This window comes from Zonotrichia leucophrys, chromosome 1A (genome assembly GCF_028769735.1).
Source record: "Zonotrichia leucophrys gambelii isolate GWCS_2022_RI chromosome 1A, RI_Zleu_2.0, whole genome shotgun sequence".
In the NCBI taxonomy this organism is placed as follows: Eukaryota; Metazoa; Chordata; class Aves; order Passeriformes; family Passerellidae; genus Zonotrichia; species Zonotrichia leucophrys.
In genome coordinates, this window is record NC_088170.1 from 8,379,638 (window position 1) to 8,392,500 (window position 12,863).

At 39.6% G+C, this 12,863-nt stretch overlaps 1 protein-coding gene across 1 annotated transcript in view; it reads right to left on the reverse strand.

Moving 5' to 3' along the window:
- The window catches only part of LOC135456204 (potassium voltage-gated channel subfamily KQT member 1-like), a gene marked incomplete at its 5' end in the record, with an annotated part of 404,683 nt that overhangs the window by 328,367 nt on the left and 63,453 nt on the right, over positions 1-12,863 (reverse strand). The window contains one exon of the mRNA XM_064729935.1: positions 7,494-7,608. Within this exon, the coding sequence (XP_064586005.1) occupies positions 7,494-7,608 (115 nt within the window). The remainder of the gene's footprint in view (positions 1-7,493; positions 7,609-12,863) is intronic.

The following is a 12,863-nucleotide window of genomic DNA, read 5'->3' on the forward strand; positions in this document are numbered from 1 at the left end:
TCTCTATTTTTACACAAACAGACAATGAGCACAACCAAGTGCCTGTGACCAGAACAGGCACAGGCTGGGTTCAGCCACACCCCATTTAATCTCACAGCAGAAGTGCTAAAACACAAAATGCTGCAAAACCACCAAATGAGGGGTAACAGCAAACACGTGCTTGGTTATTTCTGCAGAAGGGACAGAGTCACACTCCTCTGTGCAGTGCAACCACCTCGCTTTTCCCACCAAGGTTTTTTGGGTTGCACTTCTCTTTGCAGTGCCACCACTTCATTTTTCTCACCAAGGTTTTTTATGCTCCTCTCCCCAAAACACAGGTGCCACATGTGGCACACTTTTATTTTGCCTGGGGTGGTCTGGTATGAAGGGTTGCACTGTCTTCTTCAGCAAACACACTTTTTCATGGTTTTTTTTTTTTCCCCAAACTTCCATCACAGCTGCACATAGAGGCACTCATGATATTGACATGTGCCATGGAGCTTGGAAATTAAAACTGAGTTGCAATAATAATAGTTAACTAAAACCTTTACAAATTCTGACATCCAAACAAAGCCTTAATGATGTGATTCCCCCTTCCCTGGCTTTCTCCTCACAGTACAGACAAGAGACCAGGAATCCAATCCAGTTCCTTGCACCCCTTTCAATAACAAATGCTAGAGTTGCCTTTCTTTCTATCTTCTGACCTGCTGCTGAGATAAATAATTTCTGTGTAAAGTAAAGCCACAAAGAGGAGGTTTTAATTTTATCTGGAAACAGATGCATTCTTTGTAAACTATTTTCTTGACAGAAATTTGCAGCCATATATCCCAGAATCACTTCACACCCCTGCCATGAAAAATTTGATTCACACTTCAAAATTCTGTGACATTATTTAAAAACTCATTAAGGAAAAAAAGAAAATAAATCAATTCTAGAAAATGTTTTGTAGAAGCTTCTGTTTCAGAAGCAACTTTTCATGTCACACTTTTCCATCAGATCTGGGAATTTTGCTGCAGAGAGGTTTACATGATAATGTGCATTCAGTTATATTTTGACAGCCTTCAGTGGGCTGTTACAATGGTCTGTTTTCCAGGAAAGAAAGTCTAACCACCACACCAAGCTGAGCCTTTGGGGGTTGGTTAAATTGCTCATTAAACTGATGTTTAAGTATAGTCAGGTTTCTTTTCTATGTGTGGCACCTTGCCAATTTAACATTGGGGAAATTCAGATGCAGATAAATTAAGTTTATAAGTAAGCTTGCTGAAATGACAAATGGGATTTGGAAAGCTGAAACGGGAGTTTCTGTTTCTCCTGTGTTATGGGGCAGTGCCCTCCACTGGCCAAATGTTCTCACTCTTGGAATAAAAGAGCAAAAATTCACCGTGACTCCAGAATAAATGCCTCCAAACCCCCTCAATGTCAAATTCTTGTAAAAAGTTATTGCATATTGCCACCAATTTATACTAATGCCAGCCTTGCTTTCATATGACATGGTAATAAAAATACTTTGGGTGCTGAAATAAATCCCAAGGCAGCCCTTTTAAAGAGTTTAAATTAGAAGTGACAAGACAAAAATGGGCAGTGCTAAAAAGTGTAATTTAACACATGACCATATAGTGGTAAAAAGCATGGAACCAGATTAGCAATTACTAGTGTCTGTTAAATTTACACTATTTTACCTCATTTTTTTCTGGTCAGAACTGACAGATGCTTGCAAAAATCCCTCTTTGAAGCAATTTATAATGTTTTTGAGTGCCATGCCAAGGATAGAACTAGTTGCATCAGTAACACCTGTGTTCAGTGTACATGAGAGTGGGAATTAGTAAGTGTCAAAAGCCAACAGACAATGAAAAACCTGGAAACAAGATGGATATAGATATATGCCCTCCACTCATGGTACTGTGGGTTACCCCAGAAACACTATTTTAATAATAAAAGTGTTACTAATGAGTTTATAGTTGCTTCAATTATCCTACACAAGATCACGATCCAATTACTGGATTATATAATGTAAAATTAATATATAAAATATAACATCATATAACATATAACATCATATAACATATAACATCATATAACATATAACATCATATAACATCATATAACCTATAACCAATAACATATAACCTATAACATATATTCAGTGGGATAGAGTTGCTGGTGAGAAGGAGAATTATTTCTTTAATAAGATTAAAAGCAAAAAGCTATAAGAAGAAGTTAAGATAAAAATAGAAAGATAAATGGAGCTGGCAGAGATAAACCAAAACAATAGAAAGACTGAAAATATGCTTGGTGTGACAAGTTGCACTCTTAGATTTTCAAGCAGAGACAAAGAAGGACAAAAATATTCTAAAGACCCTGATAAAACCTTCACTACCATCTACAGATAGTGGAAGGCTAAAAGTCAGAAGATGGGTTTAACATCCCTTTTTTCAATAATCATTTTCTTTGATAACACCTAATGAAATCTTTAAGGTCTAGCATAAGTTTTACTATTTGTCCCATTCACTTTGTGTAAAATTTCTGTGTTAGTGGGCAATGAAGGAAATTAGTCATATTTCATATCTGCCAGTCCTATGATAACCTATTTCCTCTAGAAAAAACAAAACAACTAAAACCACAAACCCAACACATTTCCTAAGCTTGTTTTAAAAGAGAAAAGCTTAAATTCTAAAAGGCTAACCATGAAGTACCCTCTTTTGAATATAAATTTGATTTTCTAGCCCAGCACACCACAGTGCTCATTGTACCCCTATCTATGGTGGGCAGCAGCTTTGCCCTGTTCTTTAGGCAGCACAAAGAGAACACAACCCCCTGGCTACACGAAGCCTCAATCCTCACAGGATTGAGGTCCTGCTCACAGCTGGAGATCAATTTGGGATGCTCTTTCTGCATCAGGATTCACCAGTGATGGCACAGAGCAGGGCATTCAGTCATCCTCATCCTCAGGGTTGCAGTTTCCCCCATTGAAAGAGGTTTGTTTTGCATCCATTGCCTCACCTCAGGTCTATCTTTTCCCTCCTCCTTAGAGGGGGAAAACATTGTTAATAACCACATTTTAATGCTGGGTTTTCCTGCTAATCCTTTTGTAGGTGAAACTCCCTTGTACAATCTAAGAGCCAGTTTAGTGCTATGAGCTTGAAATAATAAAAAAAAAAAAAATAGAGGAGGTGGGAAGAGTGGATATCAGGTTGATTCCACAGTCAGGTCTGTGCTTCTGTTACATTAAAGACCTCAGAGTGAAGCAGTGAACCATTTTCACAGCCTCACCACACTGACCTCACACACAAGCACCTTCAGGTTTTCTAAAGCTCTGCTCAGAACTGGTTTCACCAGGACTGGATTAAACCCACGGCCCCTGAGCACAGCTTAACTCTGCTGTGGACAGAGCCTCAAAAACCAGAGAAACTGCTGGTCTCACTCTGAGCCCAGGAGAAGTCATGAAGCCCCATTTTCCCTGTGGGAAACAACTCTGAGCTCCCTGGCAGCCTGTTCCAGCTGAGGAGCCATGGTCACTGTGTGTGCACCTCACCTGCCAGAGGGACCTGCTGGCACTCACCCCCTTTTAACCCCAGCCAGACACAAAATGCACACCCAACCACAGCTGCTGAGCCATGCTGACAGAGAAAAATTCTGGCTTTTGGTTCTCCTCAGAGTGCACAGAGCTTTAGACAGCACAGCTTCAAACCACAGAGCTCTGAAAAACAAAAACAGGATGTCTGCCTCTAAAGCTGCTGCTGTGTGTATTTTTGCTGAGACTGTGCTGTCAGGGACCAGAGGTTGGTGTAATCTTTCATTGGTCAAATTCTCTTTCCTGATGGAAGGTTGAACTCTGGTGTGAATGACAGAAAATGTTGTCATGGCCAAGGGTTCATGTCATCACAACAAAAATAGAACCATCTGGAGATAAAAAAAAATTAAAATACTAAATTTTAAAGTTATTGGGCTCTCTACTCTTGTAAAACTTCAGTGATTCACTGATGGAGTCCCCTTCTGACTGTTCATCAGAGAATTTGAAATATTATGTGAGTAATTATGTCAGGCAGTGAGGCAGTCCAAACACTTCTTGCTAAAAATAGAACTACTCATCAACTGAATGAAATTAATACATTTATTTAATCCATCAGAATTGATTAATCTCTAATACCATCATTTTTATTCAGCTTTGGACACCTCAGAAGCAGCCATTATAAACCAACAGAGCTCTATGGAGGTCAGCAGCACATGGGATTTTTGGCCCCTGAGGAAATGGGCCAAAGATACTCAGCAAGAACTTCAGGCAGCCACAGAGTTATAATCTGAATATGATGCTTTTGTCCCCTGGCTCAGGAGTTGGTCACATTTGTGCAGAGATCACCAGAAACAAACATCCCAGCTGTCTAAGGGATCCAAAGCAGCTGTGTTCCTACAGAAAGGTCTCTCAAGCTCCATTTTCCATCTTCCTGCCTGATTTCACTGACACAAGGGCAGCTCAGCTTCTCCAGGCTTGCATGGACCACTCACATCAGAATTCCACTGGTGGATGCATCCACCACTGACAGTGGGAACCGCTGGAAAGTGCTGCATTACATTAAACGGGTTTGCTTTCAGTCAAATATCATCTTAAACAACAATATCAGCAGTTTTCAGGCAGCCTGGTGCTTGCTTGGCAAAACCCACCTGAGTTACTGAGATGTGAATCTGCTACACATGTGCACATTGATGTGACAGAGCCTTGTCCAAGGCAATGAGGCTCAGGGGTAAGAAATCTGTTTTCGTGGGATATCTTTTGCCCTCCTCACACACTGGAAGGAATTTTCAAGAGCGTGTGGCATAAAGCAAAGCTTATGTCACCAGAGAGCATCTCTGCTGTCATCCATGCAACAGAGCAGACATGATGAGCATCTACTGTTCCCATTACAGAAAACAACCCATAAAACATTACAGTTGTAGACCTGCCACCACGTTTCATAATCAACACAGGAAGCTGAAAAATGACCAGTTGCAGACTTTGAAATAAAGGTTTACTGCAGGACTGATTTTTTAGTTTAAAATACTTGCTGAAGGCAAACAAAACTTCAGCTTTTGGCAGCTCCTCAAAGTCAAACTCGAGTTCACAAAGTGCCTCACGTGAAACTGTCCTCATTGTGGGATCCTGGCATGAACTGATATGTGAAAGCCAAGTTTTCACTTATTTTGCAAGTTGGGAAGACTCACTGTGTGTTCATATGTACATATACACCCACACACTCCTTTTTGGCTGAATTTTACTCTTGGAAGTGTTTTTGTTTTATCATTGACTGCTTTTATGACTCTAGGGTGAAGATTTGTTGGCATAATTGAGTGAAAAGCAGAAGCCATGCTGTTTTGGAAAGCTCATACACCAAATCAAATACAGCACACACCAAGACTTACCTGCTTACACTTCTGCCAAAAGACAAGATAAATAATTACACTGAGTATTTCTAATATTAATGTGTGTGCCAGGAAAACAGTGTTAATATCTTACTGTTTGCATTGAAATTGGAAGTTTAAACCTGGATCCATAAATACAACACTTTCTGTGCTTCTCTCATAAAGCTCACAGTTTAAAGAATGAAACACTACACATTTCTGCTCAAGAATCAGCTTTACTGTAAAATGAATGCATCCTACTAGGTAAAAATGCAGACACAAAAAATGAGAAGATCAGTGATAGAGGTGAAAACTGCTATGCTCAATTTAGAGGCAGAAAACTAGATTAAACCATGTTTTGGCTTTGTTCTCACATGGCACCTTTATATCTGTAATTTCTGGCCTTATATTTTCTATAAATTTGAAGTTTCTTACTAGTATTTAGAACCTATAATTTATACATATGTTTTTTATTGTGGGACTTAGAATGCAAAAATCCTTCATTTAGCAATTTCAGTTGCAAGATCATTCTGTTTCTATGCACCTGACATCCAGATCAAGAGGAATTAATGATTTCACAGTATATGACTTTAAACTGTGTAGCACAGTACTTAAAATCTCTCCATGTTTTAATTTCTTCTACTTGTGCACTTGATTATTTTTCTGCTACTCCTTATTTTCCACACAAGGGAGAAATGCATTAAGAAAAAAAAACAATAGGAGCTAAAAATGCAGGTACAGTTTTCACTACAAAACTAAGTCACAATATCACCATTTTTATGCACTAAATGGTAGAAATAAGATTAGATCTGAGGTTTGTTTTTTTTTTCTCAAATGCAAAACCCTTTGCTTGCACTGTGCTGAATAAAAAGAAGAAAAAAGACCAATTTGATAGAACAATTTAGAATTTTGTGATTTGAAAGCAAGGCCAACATGACATGTTGGGGAAATACAAGGACCAGGATATCCCATATGAAAGCACATTGCAGTTACTGCAGATGTAGTAGGCACATCTGTATGAGTTCCTTGGACAGAAATTAAACATAGGATGTGAAAGAAACCCTCTTACAGGTAATCACACACAAAAACCCTCTTAAATGGAATCACATTGCTTTCAAATTCATCCTGAACACCACTGTGGATATTTTTCCCTATCTAAAGGCAAGCAATAATTTTTTTTTGGTTTTTTTTTTTTTTGCCTCAGCTAAAGCATTTTTCCAGTGCCAAGCCCAGATGTTTTCCTGCAAGAGTTATCCCAGGTGAGTTTTTCACCAACATTACTATAACATCCAAACATCAGCTAGACCTTCATGAGCCTGCTAACTCAAGAGATCTTCTCACCAGCATTATTTGTATCAGTTTCTGATGGGAGATAAAACATTGCTACGGCACCTGGATGTTCTGGTCCATCCAGGTCTTTCTTTGTGTTTTAATTTGAAATTTACATTTGAAATTTACTCCAGAATCCCCATGCCCAAAATAGGACATGTATTTTACAGGACAAAAGCATGAAGGTTACTCAAGATCCTGATAAAACACAATATAAAGCTGTTCTGCATGATTATTTTATTTCCAGAAATATTTGCTAAGCCAAGAAAAAGCAACAACTCAACAATTGCAGCGAAATCCCTGTTGGGGATTTTCTGTCCTGGACAATAACTTCACTTTCATATTTGTGGAACATCATTTCCTTAAAAGTGTGCCTGCTTTATAAAAATATTACTTGAGGTAGCCTTTCTATTTTTAGGCTGCATCTGTAAATGACTGTTTCATTTTGGTGTCCAATCAATTCATATTAGGACTGCTTTAGAGCTTAACCTGATGGGACAGCCTACAAGTATCAAACTGTCTGTAAAGCTCACAGCTCTCAGGAGCTGTTTCAGCTGCCTTAATAAGTGGGAAAACAAAGACACCAAGACTGCAAGCACCCACCACACAGCAGTGCTGCTTTTCCAAGAGTCTGGCTACTTCCACCAAACTTTAGGCTAAACTAGGAAATGTTCACATTTAGTTAAACAAGATCAAACCCATAATCACTTCAAGAGCAGCCAACCAGCCAAAGCACAGCTCTTACTCAGTGACAGGTGTCCCTGATTGTTAATGAGCATTTAAGGATCAGGTAAGAGCTGCTGCTCACTCACTGTGCCACATCGGATGCCGCTGGCAGCAGGGACTCCTCGGGTACCAGGTCGATGTCATCAGTGAAGCTGCTGGCCCGGGACACGTCTGGGGTGTGCCCTTCCAGGCGTCTTCTCACTGCACAAAGGATGCAAAGAGATCATCGCTCATTATCTACAATCTACCAGCTCTTGCCATGGCACAGACATTGCTCAAACACAAGGAATCTCTTTCAGGAAATTCCTGCGAACAGAAATTCACCACCTCTGCGATATTGATGTGGGCAGGACAATAAAAACTATCATGTAGGGGGATACAATATAAGAAAAAAAAGATAGTACAGAAAGTAATCTTACTCCATTAAGGAGTTGCAGCTGAGCCAATTATTAGAGATTGGGAGCAAGCCTGAGTTTAACAGGCCACACCTGTAGCCAATAAGAAGAGTGTTATAAAAGAGTGGATTGGTGGGAACTGGAGTCAGTTGGCTGCTGTGAGGACAAGGAAGAGTCAGAGCCAAGAGGAGCTGCCTGCAAGAAACATCAAGGAGTTATGAAACTCTAGCAACATGGAACCCTTGCAATGAAATGACAACACTATCAGATTTCCATTTCCTCACTCAGCACCATTTGATATGTACGCTTTAATACCTTCAAAACCATTATTTCAAATGCTATCATCATACAAACAGAATACTTGAAACCAAAGTGCTCCCTGGTCACTACAACCACCAGTGTTCCAAATTTCTCCTGTGAACCAGGAAGCCTCAGGTGGCTGGATGCAGTTGGCTCTGCAGGATAACCATGGTGGATACAAGCTGTGCTGCAGTTTAGCTCATGTTCCAAGTGTTACAAAGGTACAAATTTCATTACAGATTTGGAAAATATGCAATTGCCAACTAATGAAGGAGTTCACTTAAGACACTACAAAAATCAGAGATCCAGTATTTTCTAAAGACTTCCATCCAATATAGAGCTGACTTCATCATATATGTATGGTGTACACATACCTGTCTTTCTAAATTCAGATGCATCAATATTCAAAAGCTATTTCTGCTGCAAGTTCTCATTATCTTTTCCTGCATTAACTTGGTTCAAAAGCTATAAAGTGTATCTAGCTTAAGTTGCTCTGATCTAAAAGCAATTTTGTTCATGATTCCTAGTGATCCAACAGTTTCTAAGGAAGCTACCTATAAATTTGAGTTCTGATCATCCTTGAAAGCATAGCACATGAGCTGACAGAATCTAACTTGGAAAATGGACAGGATGACATGCAAATACAAGGGTGGGGAAAAAAAAGTGTGTGTGGGTGAATCACTAAAATTAAGCATCAAAACAAGTAAAGACTAAATAGCGTCACTGGCATATGTTGTGATAACAACCCATGTGACAGAAAAAAGAAACCTCGCCTCCTAGAAAATGAAATTGTTGAAATCTCCAGTTAATTCCAGAACAACATTTTAGGTGGATTTCATTCAAGTTCAAGGTAAATACTAAAAAGCCCACAACACCAGAGCTTGCTACTGGAAGATCCATAACTCAAGTGGCAAGGAATAAAATGAAGTCCATGGAAAAGAATTATCAAATAGTGCAACTGAACACTGACAAAGGACATAAAATGACAAAGCTATTTTATTTCCCTCTGCTGCATTAAATCACAAAATGTGTGTTTCCAGGGGAAACCCAAATCTTCCTGGCACTGGGAGCATGAACTTCTGTGTTCTCCCAACACTACTGAAACACTTTGGCTGTTCTAGAGGAGCTTTATTTCATGAGACCTGCCAGTTCTGCATTTGTTCTGTAAGAGAACTATGTGGCCTCCTAATTTTGCCAGAACAAGTCTTGAAACACACAGATCCCATATTTGAAGTATGGCCTTGGGAAGCACCAGTCTCTGAACATGGCACATGATCACATCTGCAAAATTCAACTGGGGGAGCTTTGGCTTGAGCTACAGTAAGGTTTTCCTCATAGGAACTTAGCAAAACTTGGGATTGGGCCAAGGCAGAGCTAAATCACTGTGCCCATATAAGGCACATCAGATGAACAGGAAAACTCTGCTTTGCTATCAATTCCTGCTCCACAGTGAACTGCTGAAAGGGTCAGAGCAGGGCCTGGTTAACTCATGGCAGTTTGCCTCCTTCATAGGACTGCATAGATACTAAAGTTACTGCAATGCAGCTGCCATGAGAAGTCATAGGATTATATTTTAGTCCTGCCATTTTAGGGATTTGGTCTGTTATTGCTTAATCAAACTCCTCTCCGGCTTGTCACACCGCTGCTTGCAGTCTGCATCCAGGCACTCCTAAAGAGCCCTGAAAACCATAATTGGTCACATTTGGCTTGCTAGCTCCTTTTCTGAGAAGTTTTCCCTGCTGCAATGTGCCCCATAGCACGTTGGCTCTGAGCAAGGGTGGATGAGAGCAGGAGCCAGATTCCAAACCTTCCCATCCTCACCATTCCCATGTGCTGTGCTCGGCCGCTCTGCTGTTCCTGCAGGTGCACCTGGAGCCTGCCCCTGAGCAGGGACCTTCTGCTGGGATGTGGGGAACCTCATCCTGGGATTTAACAGCCTCTGCTTGGTTACCCACACGAGCAGGACGAGCTTCTGTTGTGCCATCACATAAGGCAAAAGCACCCAAATTTTCCCTTTGGTGAGGACTGCTGTGATTATCTGCGGCAGTTTCTTTCCCCAAGGAGGGCACATTTCATTTGGAAAAAGACAATGATGTGATTATGAATTCCACACAAACAGGAGGTTGTGTAACACATCCTCTGTAGTAGATTTTATCAGCAGAATGGAACTTGTGTGCTTAACTCTACAAAATTAAGTATTTGGGTGACATCTTGGGAGGTTGCCTCACTGCTTCCCCTCTGTCCTCCCATTCTTCCATGGTCAGAAGCATTTTTGCCATTTTGGTTGCAGACTAGATTTATCTCAAAAGTACGAAGAGAAAAAGGAGCTGCTCACAGAAGTGCTGCTCTAACAGACCAAGATAAAGCAGAAATCACAGCTCGGAGACTGATCATATTTGGGTGGTGAGATTCTGAGATTCCCTACTACTCTCAGAGCCACTTGACTCAATTCAAAGTATTTGTTTTGGAAAGAATTAAAGCTATCACCAGAGAATACTTACATGTTTTATCCATGCAACCCTAATAAAAATTGGTTAATACTGATTTCCCTCTATGCTTTTAGAATTCATTCATTTTATGTGTTTCTGCTTTAAAATATTAACACATGACTAGTGTGTTCTGGTCCCCAAAATGAATGCTAATGGTAAATGCATGTAATACATGGTATTTTCTGAATATTTTCTGTCCTTTAAGTGACTGTCAGAATTGCGAGCAGTTATTTTCTTATTCAAAACATTCATTCTGGAACCAACTCAGTTTTTGCAGTTAACTCACTTTCCTTGAACTTCCAAAACTCATTCAGACAGCAATGCTCAGTCATAAATCAAAATTCCCAAAAAAACACACTAAAAGGGACAACTTTTTCTTTTAATGTCAATAAGCCATAAGCTCCTGAGCAATAAAGTAATTAATAAAAATCATTCATGATAGTGCTTTCACTTTGAGGAAATGTGGAGCATCATGATACATTCAACACATGGCAGTGATGTTTTCCAGAAATAAAACTCAAAGTTGTAAGGCCCAGCTACTACAGATGGTAGTTTGTAGCAGCTGCAGCTCAAGCCAGAACAACTCTGTCTTCCCTCTCTATATTTATTTTCATAAGATTTCCTTGTCCAAACTGACTTTATGGGAATTAATGCCCTACATTTGATGCTGCAGAGTACTAAGCAAGGGAGGCAAGGAAATAACAAAGAGGGGAAAAAAGAGGGGCCATCCCTCCCTTACATGTGTTACTACTTAGAGTGTGAAGAAGCTGGTTTCATAATAAAATATATAATATTTCATGAGCATGAAAAGTTGGAAGCAGCAACTTGAAAATAAAGAATAGTATCTAGCACACTACAATAAATTCCAGTGATGCCACAAACCCAGGGAGCCCTAAAACAGAGCAATTGATTAAATAAAATAGCAAAAAGAAAGTTAAGTTTCATATACTTTTAATTCCTAAAATGGTGAAGTCATAAAATAAACACATCAAAACATAACCCAGATGTATTTTTTGTAATGCTGTTTGGCTTTATCTAACCTTAGAGTCCTTATCTATATTCCACTAACTTCTGATGGGGAAAATTATGGGGAAAAGGCAAGCTCACAAATTAGAAATGCAGCAGCAAACATGACTGCACTATTGTGGTCATTCCCAAACAGACAATGCCTATCAACAGCAGGACAGAATAACAAGGAGGATGTTGCACTATTCTCTTCTCAGATAAAGAAGGTGAAATAAAATCAGGCCTCTGCTCCTTCAGTGCCACTGTCCCCTCATCCCTTTCAGATCAGCAGCAGTTAAAACCCTCTCTCATAATGCCAGGCTGCTCTACTCAGTGCCATAAGTACACAGGATAAATATACGATTTAATTTCATCTGTAAGGCTGCATCCTGACAGAAAATCCCTAGGATAACTATGCTTCCTTTGTCTGCAGGGATGAACAGCCTGTGAGATCACACTGCCATGTCTTGTCTTCTTTGCTGTGTCAGGAGCTTGTACCACCTCACTAAAAATATTGTATTTGTAAAGCTGCACAGAGGCAAACTGGTTTGGGGTTGAGACTGGGACGTCTCCAAATCCTCATTTTCCTCAGAAGAATAAAGGAAAGTCAACAGTTAACAAAAGCGCAGAGGCCTGGAAGTGTCTGACACCTCAACGCCAGCCTGCTTTTAAAAACCTCTTCAGCTTGCTTTTGGTATCATTCATTCAGCAGGCAAATGGCATTTGAGCTCCTCTGAGGAGTCAAGTTAGAATAATACAGTAAAACAGAAATAGCATGAAGTGAATAATTTCTTGACCAAAATTATAAGAGCTTTTCTTCATTACCCTGTGAAGCTACAGTAGTGTCAGGAGGAGTGTACTCAGTACTACTCCAAATAAAGATATTTTTACTGTAATTTTATGTAAAACTTACAAATCTGAGCATCTGAGGCTGCGATTTTACATCTTTCCTACACATTCAAATGTAAGCCATCTGCAAATGCCACATACTCACACTGTCCTATACTACAAGTACAGTTAAAAAAGCACAGGCTACTTTCTGTACCTAATTAGGCAGCTAAATTTATTATCATCATTCAAGATGTGGCTCATTTATATTCAGGGCAATGCACAAGAATTGCATTTTGCCCCCAAAACATCTGCAGAATCACACCAAAATTAATTAAGCAGTGGTTTGCAAGGAGAACAGAAATAAAAGAACATCTGAAAAGCTGAAATGAGGAATAAGAATAAATTTGTATTTGCTGCAGACACATTGCTAACTCCA